General features: G+C 43.7%; 1 protein-coding gene across 1 annotated transcript in view; it reads left to right on the top strand.

Annotated features, from left to right (window-relative positions):
- ERCC6L2 (ERCC excision repair 6 like 2) overlaps nucleotides 1–18354 on the top strand; it is a 123094-nt gene that overhangs the window by 83964 nt on the left and 20776 nt on the right. Inside the window, exon 17 of the mRNA XM_059656405.1 lies at nucleotides 175–329. Coding sequence (XP_059512388.1) covers nucleotides 175–329 — 155 coding nt within the window. The remainder of the gene's footprint in view (nucleotides 1–174; nucleotides 330–18354) is intronic.

Here is an 18354-nt window from a genome sequence, read left to right as displayed (position 1 = left end):
TTTTTTTTAAATGACCATTATGATGTTAACAGACAAACTGAATATTTTTCTTGAGGATTAAAAACAAAACAAGTATAACTGACTTTTCGTGTATTGCTGATAATTTTTAAATTATACATGGAACCATATTGCTTTCTAATGAGACATCACTGAATAAACATCAATTACCTCTAGATGGTGTTCAGGAAGTGGCTTACATTCACTCAAACCAGAATGTGATTGGATCAAGCAAAGCTGAGAATCACATGAGCCGATGGGCAGCACGTGATGTATTTGAACTGAAGCAGTTTTCCCAGCTTCCTGCTAACATAGCTGTTTGCACGTCTAAGGTAAGAAGCATATAGCATAATGTCATCTTCAGTTTTTATCTCATCTTCACAGAAGTTAATAAGATCTTCACTAAGCAACCCCTCAAAAGTAGCTACTAAGATTATAAGTGACATACAAATAAGTGTAAAAAACAGAACATTACTTGGGGCACTGGAGCCACTGAAGATGTTTTATAGTAAAAGACAAATCAGTATCTAAATGTCTAAAATTATTGAGCTACTTAATCGTTTCCCTCAATAAAAGTTTGCCAATCAATGAGGAATCTGAGGGAATCATGCAGTTAAATCAGAACCCAAAACAAATTTCCTCCAAAATTTTTCATCTAAAATGAAGACACACAAAAACTAGGTTCATATAGAATTTATTTATTTATTTATTTTTTAGTAAAAGGATTTTTATAATGTTAAAGGTAATAAAAAACTGTGGACTCTTCTCGCTTAAAATTGATATTATATAGAAATAAAGTCTTATATAAATGTGAAATTTATTTACAGATAGTAACTTTCATCAAAGGTTTTAAAAACTATTTTCTTCTTTTTGGCTTATTATCCTTTATTAATTTCTAAGAACTAAGTGTCTGAGGAGTAGTTTTTCTACCACTTTATGTGTAGGAGTTAAAAATGCATATTTTGTAAAACAGTGGTTTGTTTCAAGTTAGCATTACTTTTAAGAATGAAAGGGCTAATGCCTCTGAACTGCCAAGAGATCTTCATTTATTTGTTCCTCATCGGGCTCCTAAAATCATTTGGATTGTCTTAATGATAAAATCAGAATAGAAAGTGAAACTCGGGACCAAGGGAAATATAACTTAAATTGGAAGTTCAAGAGTGGGAGAAAGTTAGGATGTAGAAATATAGAACATAATGGTCTTACCCGGATATTTTTTTTAAGGACAAATTTAATTGCGTTGCCTGGTAGACAGAACAAAGCAAGTAAACAATTTATTTAGCGTGTTCTCTACTCGTGCATTTGATCATGTGTGTGGGCAGTTTGGGTGGTCACAATGACTGAGTGCCTGGCTGGCATTAATGTCTGGAGGCCAGGGATGCTAAATGGCCGTGGTGGGAGGGGGACATCCCACTTGGCAACAATTGATTTGCCCAGAATGCCGTAACACCCTGCTGAGCAGCACTGAGCTAAATGTTGTCCTTGACAGCGGAAAAACACCAGCTCTTCTGAGGAGGAGAAAAGCTTTTCCCAGCATTTAATATAAAGGAAACTTGTCGCCGGGATTTTAAATGAAGACCACTGAGTGACCTAGTGAACGAACAGTCCGTTGTCTTGCAATATCTTTCGGTAAATGTAATAGCAGACTTTGAAACACGGTGCTTTTAGCATTTTAATGTAATCAAAAGGCCCGATGTCAAAATACTATTCATGAGAACATTCTTTCATGACCCAGGTATGCTGCTTTTTTATATTGTCACTTGATCGAGAAATATGTTGTCTCTCAACCAACACTGTAGACAGCATTTCTGCAGCCTGACTGCCCTGTAGGAGCTCTCTGGGGAAGAGAGGCAGAAGTGTGCTGGGTTTGCCAGGCATCTGCTTTATTAGAATGAAGAGCATATTGGTATCTCTTAAATAGACAGCCAATTTTGTATTAGCTTTAAAAAAGAAAAAACCATTCCCTTTCCTAAACAAATTTTAATGAGAAAAGGGTAAGATAGCTGGCAAACCTCTGTAATAGCTGTTAATAAAATAACTGGATATTAGTTACTAGTTTATTTAAATGTTTTTCAGAGAAGAAATTTACAGGCATATAATTTCTCCCAAAATGTACCTGAGAAGCAACCCCTTAGATATGGAAGCAAGAAAAAGTCCCTTTGGAACCTTCTCAAGAAAAGTTTCAAAAATGAAAATGCTTCAAATATACTTTGCCTTTAGTGGCAGGAAATTTATTTATCTTTGTATTAGTAATACCAGTAGTTTTCAACCTTTCTCAGCACCAACATTCTTGAGGTGAACAGCGCTACCTCATCAGAAACCTTGTGTCTTCACAGGGGCACTTATGATGAGGGATATTTCTTACCAGGAAACAAATTGGAGGATTTATCCCCTAGGATTTCTCATATGCCCTTTGAGACCCTTGACACGTAGACCAATTTAGTACATCTTTTTCAGGGAATAGGAAAAAATGTGTGGTTTCATGACTAAATCATGGTTGGTGTAAAATATTCAGGCAAGTTTTAAAGCCAGTAAGCAGGGGGTCCAATCTCATGCCACCAGGGCTAGCAGGCAAGAACTGTCTGTTCAGCATGCTCATTTCAGTGGCTGGCTTCTGTACATCAAAACTTGATACGTGAAAATCCAACAGAACAAGATTCAATTCATCAGGTTTGACCTATACCATTTAATACACCAGGTTATTAATATAGCTGTACTTTAACATCTTGAAAGTTATATTACCTACAAACAAAAATACTCAGGGACAACGTTATAAACTTACCATTAAAAAAGAAAGATCTTACTTGACATTTGATAATTAGAATTTTTAAAATAGTGATCATATATATTTGTGATGTTTTTAGTTTCTCACCAATGTCAAAACTAAAGCTACTGTATTTTTGACATAAAATATAACCCCTGAGACATACCTCGTGTTTTTCTCAGTTTAATTGAAAACAAGTAAGGAACTAAATATAATGAGTCTCATCTTCAATCTGATGAACTGTGCAGCCTCCCAGAGGCAGGAGGAGTTTGGCGGTTATCACTAGCCTGTGCATGGACTCCACTCAGAATGTCAGAGTCTGCATTCTGCTCTCCCTCATAACCTGGTGTGACCAGGAGGAAGTTACTTACCTTCTCTGTGCCTCAATTTCCTGGTGTTTAAAATACAAACAATTATACTTCTTACCGCCAAAGGTTTTTATGAAAACTAAATGAAGTAATACCTGTAAATGCTCTGAACAGTGCCTGACACGACATAGCACTCAATAAATAATAAGTACGGTAAAACCTCGAGATAATGGACTAATTCAGGCGAGGGGAAGTCCGTCAAAGCTGAAAATCTGTTATATAATAAAGTAGGTTTTCTGAATTCCTATCTTTAGAAATGACAAGTTAATTTACCTGTTTTTACTTATGCAGACATGTTTGTGTAATTAAAATTAAGTATGTATGAAAAGTTTAATTCCACTGGAAAGTTTTCTATATCTATTACAGTAACTTTACATTTCTACTGAATAGGTCTAGTAAATGTGTGAATTCATCAGTTACCTTGAAGTAAACACATACACCGGCTGGGGCGTGGCTTAGCTGCAGAAACACACCCCATGACAACAGAACCAATTCTCACATTCTAATCATTCCCCAACATTGCTTACCAGCGGTGACTCTTGGCTTTAAATATGTTGAGCATCGTTGTAGATATGTAATATTTATGTTGGCAAAATTACTACAGTGTTTTTTCCAACATATGGCCCATTCGCTTCAAATTTGTTAAAAATAACAGTGAATTAATAACAAAAAAAATAGCTTCTTAATTTAATTTTAAGAAAATCCTGGTTAGAAGCACTTTAAAATCAAGAGGTTGTTAATGTTCATATATGACAGACAAGCCGGAAATTTTGTCCATTAAATCCAAAGTCCGTTAAATCGAGGTCCACAAAATCGAGGGCTTACTCTTGTTAGTACTACCATTGGGTAAGACTGCTGTCCCCTTTTAACTCCCCCAGAGGCGTTGATCCGTGAGGGAACCACAGGAATAATCCATAAATAGTTCTAAGCAACTGCATTTACCTATAAATAAAAGGTCGGGTGGTACTAGGGAATCTGGGGCTTTGGACTCCCTTAAGAAAACCACAAGAACGTTTGCCATGGCCAGTGTGGCTCCACCGGTTGGAGCATTGTCCCCATACACTAAAAGGTGGTGGGTTCATTTCCTGTCAGGGCACATACCCAGGTTCAGCCCCCAGTCCATTCATGTTTCTCTCCCCCCCCCCCCAAATCAATTTAAAAAATGATTAAAACAAACAAAACTTAATAATGTTCATGGTAGAATATTTTTCCAAAATGTTATATGTGACTATTAAGTTTTTGCTTATGGAAATAGAAAGCCACTCAGTACTTTATAATTTATATTGATTTATTTTATGAGAGTCTGTATTCGAATTAAAGTTATTAGTAATTTTTCTCTTTAAAGCGGATAGATTTATTTTCTCTTTAGATTCATCAGTTGATGGGACTGCTTCTAATTTAAAATATTTCCGTAGCTGCTGACAGACATTCAAACGAGGGAGGCATCACTGGCAGCAGACTACCTCTGCAGTATCGTTACACATAGTAATCCTGGTCCTCCTCATTATAATTCTTCTGGAAACTAAATACTACTCAGTCATGTCAGGGAGATAGAATGAAGGTAGTGTGTTTTTCTCTTTACTAAAATATTTGTAAAGACGTTTTAAGATACTGCTGTTTCACATAGATGAGATGTTGATGACATTTCAGAGCCACACCACAGAATTCTATCTAAGAAAAAAATGTTTACACTCAGTGACTTCACCATATCTGGTTAGTATGACTTCAGCACCTTCGATGAGTAATCTTTGAAGCATTGGTTAAAGACATGTATCTCACTCACTGAAAGGTTTTGCAACTTGTAGTATGGTGGTTGGGTGGCAATAGTGAATTTGCAGTTTTGAAAAAAAATTGAAAAAGAGCTGTGGGAAGAAAAGAATAAACTACGGTGAAGGGAAATGAAGCAAGGTGAAGACAAAAGAGACTCAGCCATATTGTGAGAGAGATTTGCAAGCCTCTTGCTTCTGAAGACTCCCCAAGTCCCAGACCTTCACCTACAGGACAGTATCTTTCACCTGGGGCTCGCATGCATCAAGAATCTTTTGATTACTGAGAATTCTTCTGGGTGCTTCATGTCTGTCACCAACGTTTTATTAGAGACCTTTACATGTGTCTGAAAAGATTGTGTGTGTGTGTGTGTGTGTGCGTGTGTGGGCATGTGTGTGAGGTCTGTGTGTGCACGTGCGTCTGCAGCCAGCACAGAGGTGTTGCTTCACTGCCTAAGGAAACAAATCCTGTTTGTTTGTGTGACGGCAATACACGACTGACAGGGATCACAACATGCAAGAATTTCACTTTCCAAGGGATACTACGTTGAGTCTAAGTGAAAGCCTTTAACTAAATTGCACAGGAATAGACTAAATGGAAAACTGACAAAGAGGTCATGTCTACCGTAAGCCTAGATAAAACTCTGGTCTTTCAGAGGTTCTCAGTCCTTTTGATATAATTGTTGATAACCAAAATGACAAAAGCTAGGAACCTGCTTTCAAACTCAACTATATATTAAGAAAAGGCCTAATATACTATCTTTTTCATCTATCTTTTGGTTTCTTATAGTTCATACTTTTATAAATAATTTCTATTCATAGACCACGTTTTATAAATGTCTTGAATGAAAACCTACCTCTCCTAAAATCTAATTACACCTTGGTTATACAGTAATACAAACAATATAAAATAACTCATTTTGCATTAAAATGTATTTGGATATTTTTAGAACCATTTCTGGGCAGCTTTTTTAAGAATGAGATGTCTGATAACAAGAGGGAAAACCTTTATAATTTAGGGTTAAGCTTCAAACCCCCCCAAAAATATTTTAAGTATTTGAAGGAACTGATAATACCTTTATTAGAGTTACTTCATTCTTTTAATATATGGAAGTATGTCACACAACGTAGCTATACCTGTTTTTCAATCAACTGCATGTTTTCAACTTAAGTTTACTTAAAGTTTTCTGAAAAGAAATGTACAAAGACAGCATTCAATTAAGGATTAATCACTATGGCAACTGCGATGTGGTGCCTGAAAGGGGGAGGATGTACTCTCCCCTCAGCTTCCTGCCAGCTGTCATAGTCAACCTCTGCTGCCTGACTCCAAGCCAAAATATAGACTGTGACCAACTCTAAGAAACTATATCTGTATTTTTATAAATTGGTACAAGTATCAGACTATAAAAGAAGACTTAATCCCCTGAATTGGATGACAGACACTTGGCATTCTCGCCAGTATTTGACAGAGAAATAACGGGTCGCTTTGTAGTAAAACCTGGATTAATAGTAAACCCTTCTTTATGTTACTGCAGTGTGGTGTAAAGGAGAGAACTGAGCACGCTTGTCAGCCTGGGGGCGGGTGGCGTGGGGGAGAGCGCCTTTCATACAACCAGTGCAGGTTTAAGCACTGTTCAGAGTACTGTAAATACAAAATATTGTGTTAGTAAGAACCGCTCTCTCTTGTATTTGTATTAGATTGCATTTTGTAGATGACTTAAAGACAGGATTTCTATGAGCTGTGGTGGATTTGATTGCAGTGTGTTTATACAGCTCTCGGAGTCAGCGAGGAGGGACGGACTGTTTACAATGAGCAGACTTTGGGGAGATACAGCATTCCATTACCCTATTTTTCAGGATAGTGAGTGGCATGATGGCTTAAAGTAATTGTTCACAAATGACTGGTTTATGGAGTAGTCCAGTAAGTAAGGTTTATGGTTTCAGCATGTAATGGAATTAACTCTTACTGGGTGGGATTTTTTATGGTTTTATCATTTTCCTTTCTATAGCTAAATGTGGATTTTATGTGTTTGTATCAGAAAGTCATTCTTTCAAGTAATTTTAGTAAAGATCAAGGTTTTTTAAATTGTGAGTGTATATAGAGGGTGGGGAAAAAGTAGGTTTATAGTTGTTAGTATGGAAAATGATACAATAATTAATAAGTAATAATACAAAAATAAAGTCTGTGTTTTGCACACTCGCAACTGTAAACCTACTTTTGCCCCACTCTGTATGTACAAAATTATGTGACTAGAGTTGGATTAAAAAATGGCTCTTGTGTTTCTATCTTTAAGACTAGGGTTAATTCAGAAAGATGGTTTATCATTTGTGAAGAGCACTTGTTACCTCATCAGAGGAAGGAAAATCCAGTTAACAATAAACACGTACCCCTATCCCCTCCTAGCTGGTGGCATGAGAAGCTGCAGCATCCTTCCTCACAGTGATGCTACCAGAATTCGTGAAGTAATGTGACTGATGTGTTCATAACACATTCAACTCTTTTAAAGAAAAGCATTAAAATGACTCACAATAAAACACATTTTATTATTGTAATTATGATTATTATTTATCAGCAGAGGTGATGAGTGGAATTCCCTCTGTTATTCTCTACAATGACCTGTTATTACTTTTGTTTTTAATAGTATCAATAGTAGAGTATGTTAGAATACTATAAAAGATATCTAGCCCAGTCCTCTAGATATCATTTTATAGATGAAGGACCTGCCTTGATTTGTCATGAAGAATACTGTAGGAAAACATAGTCTTTGAAAGGAATCATACACTAATTTGGCAATGGACTGGACTGACAAAAATAGTCTTTGCTTATTAGGAAATAGTTTGATTCTAACTCTTGTAGCTGGTCATCTTTCCAGTTGCATAGAAGATAGATATGGTCTCTTTGAACAGTTTCTCTGTTTAGAATAGGCGGAAGATTCTAAAAAGTTAAAAAATACTATTTCTTCAAATAATGCCTTCTAAGTAACAATAAAAAAGCTTAGAGATATAAGGCCTCATTGAACTCTGATGGGCTCCACCTGGTGACTTAAAGCACAGTAAGCACTTAGCCCTTTTCAAATTATATTTCTCCCTCTTTGAAGACCAAGGTGTCAGTTGGACATGGACACTTAACGGAAACACCTATGCCTCTGTCATCTGGAAACACTGCCTCTGCACATAGGAGTTCAGAATTTTTATAGGATGAATAAAGCAAAATTATAAGGTTAGGGAATCATTGTATTTTAGAATGTGTAGGATTCCTGGAGACTAATGCAACATCTTATTTTACTGATTTTTAAAAATAAGAGGGTAAGTGGCTTCCATTAGGCTCCACAGTGGCAGTTGACTTAAATCCCTAGAGTATCGATCCCTTATTTACTCTAGATACTATTTTGTTTGGGAGGTTTTACTTTTGTTTTTTTATTCCTTTTTACTTTTCCAATATGACAAATCAGTCTAGTTTTTCAAGATAATATGCCTGTGAAGAATTACCTTCACTTTAACAATTAAACACACAAACAAAAAATCAGGTGTAGAGACCGTCAAACCTCAGAGGGAAGGCAGGGGAGGGTGGGAGGGGTGGGTAAGAGATCAACTAAAGAACTTATATGCATGCATATAAGCATAACCAATGGACACAGACAGTAGGGGGCGAAGGCATGTGCTGGGGGCTGGGAGCAGCCAGAGAGAGGTCAGTGGCGGGGGGTGGGGGGGGAATATATGTAATACTTTCAACAATAAGGAATTTAAATTTTTTTTAAATTATGTGTACTGAGTGCATCCTATCCTTTAAAAAATATTTTAGGTAATTAAAACTCTATCTGTGGGGACATCTGCAATACTTTCAACAACATACATTTTTAAAAAGCTCTATCTGAACTCAAGAGATATAGCAAGCCTGCTGGCAGTATCTACCCTGCCAAAGACATTTGGCAAAGCATGATGATTTTACCTTTTCCTCTTGGGCATTTTCTCTCAAGGAATAGCCTTACTTTTCTAATCTCCCAAATCTCCAGTCCTCTTCTGCCTGTCAGGACCTCCCTCAGGTATGGCATCTCTTCCACAAAGCCTGCCCCAGAGCTGGAAGTAAGTTATCTTTACTCTTACAGGTTTTCTGTTCACCCAAGAGTATTTTAAGTGGCCTGTTATTCTAAAGTACTAGAGGCCCGGTGCATGAAATTCGTTCATGGGGCGGGGGGGGGGGGGGGGTTCCCTCAGCCCAGCCTTCACCTACTCCAATCAGGGACCACTTTCACAATCTGGGACTGCTGGCTCCTAACCACTCACCTGCCTGATTGCCCTTAACCCCTCTGCCTGCCTGCCTGATTGCTCCTAACTGCCCTCCCCTGCCGGCCTGATTGAGCCTCCAACTGCTCTCCCCTGCCGGCCTGATCTCACTCCCAACTGCCTCTGCCTGCCTGATCACCCCTAACTGCTCTCCTTTGCCGGCCTGATCTCGCCCCCAACTACCCTCCCCTGCCATCCTGATCTTGCCCCCAACTTCCCTCCCCTACCAGCCTGATCTCACCCCTAACTGCTCTCCCCTGCTCGCCCCTAACTGCCTCTGCCTGCCTGATCGCCCTTAACTGCCCTCCCCTGCTAGTCTGATCTCGCCCCCAACTGCCCTTCCCTGCTGGCCTGGTTGCCCCTAACTGCCTCTGCCTGCCTGATCACCCCTAACTGACCTTAACTGCAGGCCTGATCTCGCCCCCAACTGCCCTCCTCTGCCGGCCAATTTGGTTCTAATTGGTCAGTTTCTATGTCAGTCAGCATCAGAAGCTCCGCCTCCTAGGCAGCTATTGTCTCCTTACAGACACCCAGATTTGCCTATCAATGGGGCCTGATCAGAAAGGCAGGGCTGATCAGCAGCCCAGGTGGAGACCTGGAGAGAAATGGAGGTGCAGCTGTTGGCCAGGCCAGGAGAGAAAGAGAGGCAAGTTCTGATCAACGGCTGCCACAGAGGTTACAGATCAGACCCTGCCTCTCTCTCTGCAGGCCTCTCTCTGGGCCTGATCCGCAGCCCCCTAGGCAGTTAGTTCTGGGTCGGGGCGCCAACAGCGCAGCAGTCAGTGCTGGGTCGCCACGGCAACCCAGCACTGACTTCTGGTCTGGTCGAGCCTTTGGTCATAATCAGTTGTTACAATCCTGGCTCTTTATTATATAGACTAGAGGCCTGGTGCCTGAAATTCGTGCACTCACGGGGCAGGAGGGAGGTCCCTCAGCCCGGCCTGTGCCCTCGATTGATCACCACAAAATGGTAGGCCCAGCCCACTCAGCCAAGGCTCTGTGATGGATCACCCCCGCAGAAGAAGGCCCTGCCCACCCACCGCAGACCACCGGCTGGTGGCCTGGGCCTCCCTCTGCAGGGCAATCATGGGGTGATGGCCGGGCCCCCAACCAATCGCATCACACCTGCCTTGACTGGCCTGGCACCAGTGGGTGTCATAGCGTGGTCGTCCGGAAGGTTGTCCAGACAGTCATTCTGCTGTTCAGTCATTTAGTCGATTTGCATATTACACTTTTATTATTATAAACTAGAGGCCTGGTGCACAAAAATTTGTGCACTCGGGGGCAGGGGTTCCCTCAGCCCAGCCTGTGCCCTCTCGCAATCTGGGACCCCTCGGCGGTGACCACTTGCTGGCTTAGGCATGCTCCCCAGGGGATTGGGCCTAAGCTGGCAATCAGACATCCCTCTGACAGCCCGGCAGCCCTCGGGGGATGTCCACTTGCCAGAAGGGAGCAGACCTAAGCTCCAGTCAGACATCCTTAGCACTGCTGAGGAGGCAGGAGAGGCTCCCACCACCACCGCTGCCTGGCTTGTGGCTGAGCAGAGCTCCCCCCTGTGAGAGCGCACTGACCACCAGAGGGCAGCTCCTGCATTGAGCATCTGCCCCCTGGTGGTCAGTGTGTGTCATAGTGACCAGTCATTCCCAGTCTTTCTGCTGTTAGGGTCAGTTTGCATATTACCCTTTTACTATATAGGATAGAGGCCTGGTGCATGGGTGGGGGCCGGCTGGTTTGCCCTGAAGGGTGATCCAGATCAGGGTGGGGGTCCCGCTTGGGTGCCTGGCCAGCCTGGATGATGGGCTGATGGCTATTTGCAGCTGGTCACACCCCCTTCAGGGTGGGGGTCCCCACTGGGGTGCCTGGCCAGTCTGGGTGAGGGGCCAAGGGCTGTTTTCAGGCTGGTGGGCAACTGAAGCTCTCAGCCTCTTTTTTCTTCTTTTTAATTCTGGGAATTATTTACCTTCTATAGCTGTCACTGGAGCTGAGAGCCGGCTCCAGCTCTGAGGCTGTGGCTGGCTGAAAGCAGGTATCTGGGTTTGTTTAGCTTCTATAATTGAAACTCTGTTGCCATCACTGGCACTCTAAGCTCTGAGCCCGCTGGCGGCTGAAAGCAGGTTTCCGGGTTTGTTTAGCTTCTACAATTGCAACATTGTTGCATCTGGAGCTCAGAGCTGGGCCACAGCAGGCGGGGAACCTTGGCTTCCTCCATCACTGGAGCAAGCAAGACTCATGTTCGCTTCAGCTGCCTGGCTACCGGCCGCCATCTTTGTTGGCAGTTAATTTGATATCCTGCTGATTAGCCAATGGGAAGTGTAGCGGAGGTATGGCTAATTACCATGTTTGTCTATTATTAGATAGGACTAGAGGCCCGGTGCACAAAAATTTGTGCACGCAGGGGGGGGAGTAGGGGGGGTCCCTCAGCCCGGCCTGTGCCCTCTCGCAGCCTGGGACCCCTCAGGGGATGACCACCTGCTGGCTTAGGCCCGCTCCCCGGGGGATTGGGCCTAAGATGGCAATCAGACATCCCCCTGGCAGCCCGGCAGCCCTCAGGGGATGTCCACTTGCCAGCAGGGAGCAGGCCTAAACTGCAGTCGGACATCCTTAGCACTGCTGAGGAGGCAGGAGAGGCTTCCACCACCACCGCTGTACTGGCAGCCATCAGCCTGGCTTGTGGCTGAGCAGAGCTCCTCCCATGTGAGAGCGCCCTGGCCACCAGAGGGCAGCTCCTGCATTGAGCGTCTGCCCCCTGGTGGTCAGTGTGTGTCATAGTGACCAGTCATTCCTAGTCTTTCTGCTGTTAGGGTCAGTTTGCATATTACCCTTTTACTATATAGGATAGAGGCCTGGTGTACTGGTGGGGGCCGGCTGGTTTGCCATGAAGTGTGTCCCAGATCAGGGTGGGGGTCCTGCTGGGGTGCCTGGTCAGCCTGGATGAGGGGATGGTGGCTGTTTGCAGCTGGTCACACCCCCTTCAGGGTGGAGATCCCCACTGGGGTACCTGGCCAGTCTGGGTGAGGGGCTGAGGGCTGTTTTCAGGCTGGCGGGTGACTGAAGCTTCCAACCTCTCCTTTTTTTCTTTTTTTTTTATTCTGGGATTTATTTACCTTCTATGGCTGTCACTGGAACTTAGAGCCAGCACCAGCTCTGAGGCTCGGCTCCAGCTCTGAGACCTCAGCTCCTGAAAGCAGGTATCTGGGTTTGTTTGGCTTCCATAATTGAAACACTGTTGCAGCTCCAGCTTTGAGGCCTGGCTGGCTGAAAGCAGGTTTCTGGGGTTTGTTTAGCTTCTATAATTGCAACATTGTTGCATCTGGAGCTCAGAGCTGGGCAGCGGCAGGCGGGGAACCTTGGCTTCCTCCATCACTGGAGCAAGCAAGCCTCCTGTTCGCTTCAGCTGCCTGGCTGGCAGCCGCCATCTTGGTTGGCAGTTAATTTGCATATCACCCTGATTAGCCAATGGGAAGCGTGTCGGAGGTACGGTTAATTACCGTGTTTGTCTATTATTAGATAGGATGATTCCCAAGTTTTTATTATAATTCTTTAAGAACACATTTTCCCTTCTTTTCTAATAAACTCTGAACTTTGAAAGAGCAAGCTATAGCTTTAAATCACTTTTGATGACCCCAGAGACCTAAAATAGTGTCTTGCATACTGATACTTTTAAAATACATTTATAGGTTTTTGGTTGTTTTTAGGGTAAAATGGACCTCATAACTATATTCTGAGAATTTTTTAAGTGGTTTAAACTATCTTTTCCAGGAATAACTTTCATAGTTTTCCTGGAAATTCTCTTGAGATAACTTGACATTGTTCAGGTCTACCACTGGACCAATATATTTATCAGCAGGGGAAACAGCCCCTCTTATCTGAATGAGGAGTGCTCTCAGGTTTGCCTGGCGTTCATGTCTTCAATACATTTACTCAGCCTGCACTCCAGCCAGATCATCTGTCTGCTCTTCATCCCAGGTGAATCCAAGTCAAGTTCTACTTCCTCCATGAAGGCTTAGTCTTCAGAGATCACTCTATTCCAGACTCTCTGTACCAGTCATCACTGCCGACACGGTGGCACTACATTCAGTCCATACCCCGTGTGCTTGCTCTCTCTTCAGGCTGCTGAAGGACCAGGCCATGGAGTACATGTCTATAAACACCACCACTTGGCAGTAGGCCGCACAAAATAGGTCAGCAAATGTTTATTGTTGGTAATTCTCACACAGAGGTCAACCTGGGCAGATCCCCACAGCCATTTTCACTACAAGAAGGGGAAAGGCACTGGTGTGCCCCAGGCACAGTGCGGTGAGCTCTCAGGCCTGAGGGCTTTTAAGGTGGGATTCTAGGGAAGGTCCTAGCGAAGGATCTCAGTAGAATATGCATCAGCTTTCCAGGTGTGTCCTTTCAGGGTCATGGCCTCCCTGATTGGCTGGCACCAGGGCAGGAGGTCATTAGTCAAGGCAGCTAGTCTTGAGGGCAGCTGTGATATCGCTTGTCTGGTTTTACTGCTTTCCTGGTCCTAAAACACAACTGAGGCCTACATGTATTTGATGCAGGTCAGAACCTCATTGTCATGGGGGCTTAATGCTTAAGAGCTATTTGCCAGCCCTTTATTCATTCCCCCTCTAAGGGGGTCTAACCTGCATGACTAGCAAGATACCAGGGGAGGAAAGGTGAGAGGAGGGTCCGAACTGCATGGCCCGCGATCTGAAAGGCCAGGGGTCTACACCACATGGCCAGCGATATGCTGGGGGAGAAAAGGTCGCCCTTGAAGTGAGGTCCTTGTGTTCCCAGCTTTGCCTGTTGCTAGGCACCCGGGCCTTTTCACCCTGGTGACCTTCTGTACCTGGCCCATTGTCCTTGCTCTGCTCCGGTCTGTCGAACTGCCTGCCACAAAATTGGGGTTATTTATTTGTGTACTTAATAAATATGTTCTTTAAAATGAACTTATGGAGTATGTGGCTTCAAGGAAAACAACAGACAGTACTTGTTGCCAGTGATAAAATTCATGCTTTCAAGTGAAAATTAAAACATTGAAAAACTTACAGTTTGCCACCATAACCCTGCCCATAGAGTTTTGTGAGGCAGTTGGTGTTGTTAACAATTAATACGATTTTACAGTGTTGCATAATTGAATGTCAACATTTTGAAGATCCGCATAACTCAGTTCATCAGTATTTTTCAAATGACCAGTGAATGTTACAAAATTGTGTGTGAAATTCCATTAAGATATACCAATAAATTTTAATTTTAACAATATAAAAAATGTACTGATGTCAATGTAAGAAACATCTAAACCTATAAGAATATTTTTTAAATTTATATGAGACAAACTCATGACAATTGCCACAAAGCAAAATCTCACCAGATTGGGAAAATGCTCCAGAGAATAGCAGTTATGCACCTTATTTTATACATTACAATGAAAGGAGGAGGAATAAGGAAGTCCATTGGTGATAGATCAGGAGGTGGGAGAAAGCAAAGCAGGGAAATCTCTGGGATTGTATAATAAAGTAAAATAATAGACACATACTTTTGTATTGGTGGGTATAGGCTAGATAGTTAATAATCAGTAATTAACATGATAACAGTAACAATGGGGATTTGTGGTCTCTGTGCAATGGTTGTGCTTCCAGGGGTCCAGAAAAGGGGAAATTGCTTTGATACGCCAAAAGTATGTTATTGTAGATGGAAAAAAAAAAAAAAAAAAAAGACCACAGACAGGCTCAGTTAAGGTGGAGATTGCCCTTCGTTAGGGAAAAACACCACCCTGTGACATGGCTGCCCGCCATGACTGGCTTTTAGTTAGGAGGTTTTAACGTCAGACCATCCCATGTCTCTTAAGTTTGTAAGGCTCCCAGAGCTGGTCAGATTTAGCATGTAACCCCTTTTTATAGTTTCTATCTTACATGAAATTAATCTTGAGTTTTGATATAGTATCAGAAAGGAATTGTCTGAGAAGCCTATTTAAATATTCTGATGGCTTCTACATATCTGTACGAGACTGGTTGTCTTCATATGCTCCAACCAAAACAACATTGTAGCCACAGATTGAATGCAGAAGTAGATATGAGAATCCAGCTGTCTTTTATTTAGACAGAGGCTTGCAAAAAGTAAAACGTAGCCACTCTTTTCTCTCATTTTTTGTTTGCGTTGGATAATAGGAAATTTCTTGTTGTTATTAAAAAGTTATTTAGGCCCTGGCTGGGCGGCTCAGTTAGTTGGAGCATTGTCCCTACCAAAAGGTTGTGGGTTCAGTTCCTATTCAGGGCACATATTAGGTTGGGGTTTGAGCCCTAGTTGGGGTGTATTTGGGCAGCAACTGACTGATGTTTCCTACATCGATGTGGGGGTTTTTTTTCTCTCTCTCTCCCTTCCTCTCTCTTTAAAATCAAGTTAACATGTAATTTACTTTTTTTTAAACTCATTTAAGAGAGAAAGGAAGGGAGAGGGGGAGAGAGAGAAGCATCAATGTAAGAGCAAAACATGGGTCGGCTGCCTGCTGCATGCCCCCTACCAGGGACTGAGCCCGCAACCCAGGCATGTGCCCTGACTGGATATTGAACCAGCAACCTAATGGTGCATGGGATGTCACCCAACCACTGAACCACACGGGCCACGGCTTGACCTGTTTTTTAATGAATTAATAAAGATTATAAATGTTCAATGGCTGTAACCCACATAAACGAGAGAACGTTGGAGTCCTCAATAATCTTTAAAGTATATGGTGTTCTAAGATCTGAAGGACCAGAGTTTTCCCACCCCAAATGGGCCTTTTGGGTTGTTGATTTTAAGCTGGTTATTAAGAAACAAAAGACTCAGAACCTTTGACCCTCCCCCTTCCTGCCTAAAGGCAATTCAGATAGAAAAACCTGCTTCAGGAAGGGAACCTTCTTAGCACATTCACCTTGGCCTGTTTGAGTCAAGTGTGGCAGATGTAAGGATCGGAGCAAAGCCTTCTCTGCCCATTCTTTCTGGGTGGCCCGGCAAGAATTTCTTTGCCTCATGCGTGCTCTTTCCCCTCTACCTGTGAATTGCCTATTTCCCTTTTGAAATCCCAGACCCTTGCCCAGCTTCTCCTTTGTCAAAATGGCATATAAACAAACCTTAACTGCCCAGTGAGTCTTTGGGTCTCATATCTTATGGCACCCCCAAAGGTACCATATCCATAACATAAATTTTAGTCAAGTTCTCCTGTTGATCTCTCTCTGTTCATTTATTAGTTTAGCTAGAAGAACTTAGAAGGTGGGAGGAAAGTTTTGGGGTTTTCTTGCGCCCCCACAGACCAAAAGGTTTCAGAACTGCTATTTCACATCATGCGGCCTTTCTCTGTGAATGTTTGCTTCCTCTCCTGTGTGACTCAAGAAAGCATCCTATCTAATAAAAGCCTAGGTGGCATTGCATGACATCGTCACAACATGGCTGCCACAAGATGGCCAGCAGGGGAGGGCAGTTGTGGGCAATCAGGCCTGCAGGAGAGGGCATTTGGGGGTGATCGGGCCAGCAGGAGAGGACAGTTGGGGGCAAGTGGACCTGCAGGGGTGGGCAGTTGGGGACAATGGGGCCTGCAGGAGAGGGCATTTGGGGGTGGTCGGGCCTGCAGGGGAGGGCAGTTGGGAGCGATCGGGCCAACAGGGGAGCAGTTAGCGGGTGATCAGGCTGGCAGGCAGAAGTGGTTAGGGGCAATCAGGCAGGCAGACAGGTGAGCAGTTAGAAGCCAGCAGTCCCAGATTGTGAGAGAGATGTCTGACTGCCAGTTTAGGCCTGATACGAGTCTAAACCGGCAGTCGAACATCCCCTAAGGGGTCCCAAATTGGAGAGGGTGCAGGCCAGGCTGAGAGGACACCCCTGCACATGCACAAATTTCATGTACCGGGCCTCTAGTATCAGAGTAAGAAGAGTGAAATAATGTGGTTATAGGGAATCGTTCAGAGTTGTAAGTGCTTTATTATTGATTATTAGTAATTGTTATTACTAATAATAATCTGTATTTTATCTCACAGCTGTTTGCAATATCTCAGTGTCATTTGTGGCATGTTGCTTGAAATGTTCTCTCCTAGCCGCTGGAGAACCGTTGGTAGCCTAGTGACCAAGTCAGCCTATACTTCCTCCATCCGGGGCCATGGAGGAGGGGAATGAGGAGCTAGGCTCCTCATGGGAAGTGCCAGCCACTGGGAAGGCAGTCAGGTGCGGGTGCTGCAAAGAAAGGCTTTTTAACTTTTTTCCCATCAGCACCACCCTTCTGTGATCTTGTCATATAACAAGTATTATCCTATATAATAAAAGGCTAATATCCAAATAGACCAAACGGTGGAACAACAGAACAATCAAACAACTGGTCGCTATGACATGCGCTGATCACCAGGGGGCATGATCAGAACATGGCGGGCGTTGGCCATGGCAGAATGGTGTAGCAGGTGAGCAGGGTCGCCAGACCAAGGCGGAGCGCCGGTCGCTGTCATCGGGGCAAGCCTCTGGGGTTACTGAAAATTCTTTGCTCCCATGCACCACGGTCCAGCCCAGTGCTCGCACTGCTGCCGGCACCAGCCCTGGCCCCGCTCACACCCGCAGCCAGCGCCAGAGCCACCACTCGCACCAGCTGCCAGTGCCCGGTGCTGGTCCCGATCACTTGGGGCCATCAGTGGGTGTGAGCGGTGGCTGCTGGCCCTGATCACCCCTGAGGGCTTCTCCACCTCCCCCTGCTCCTGAGGGGTGATTTGGGGCAGCAGCTGCCGCTTGCACCCTCTGACAGCGCCAGCCCCAATCGCTCCATGCCGTGAGCGGGGCTGGAGTCATCAGTGTGTAGGAGTAGTGGTGGCAGGAGCGGAGCTGCTGGCAGACAGGGGACCGGGGGCTGCAGCGGGAGGGGCTGGGCAGGGGCACGGAGGATGGGCCGAGACCCACTCTTGTGCCTACTGCAGCCTCGCGGCCCACAGTTCCTTTCAAGGTGCACAGATTCATGCACTAGGCCCCTAGTGTAATATAAGACCTTCAAAGAGTCTTTAGAGAAAAGTTTACAGTAATAAAACTCAATACAAAGATTGGAGTTGAGATCAGGGCTATAAGATGCTAAGGACCTGCCCATTACCACTTAGTGGAGATTCTTCACAGACTGCTAGAATTGTGACTTAAAAATGGAAGAGACAAGTGGGAGTCCAGGTCAAATCCCCTACCCTACGGATCC

Source organism: Myotis daubentonii, chromosome 11, assembly GCF_963259705.1.
Source record: "Myotis daubentonii chromosome 11, mMyoDau2.1, whole genome shotgun sequence".
NCBI lineage: Eukaryota > Metazoa > Chordata > Mammalia > Chiroptera > Vespertilionidae > Myotis > Myotis daubentonii.
This window is presented reverse-complemented; position numbering and strand designations above follow the sequence as displayed.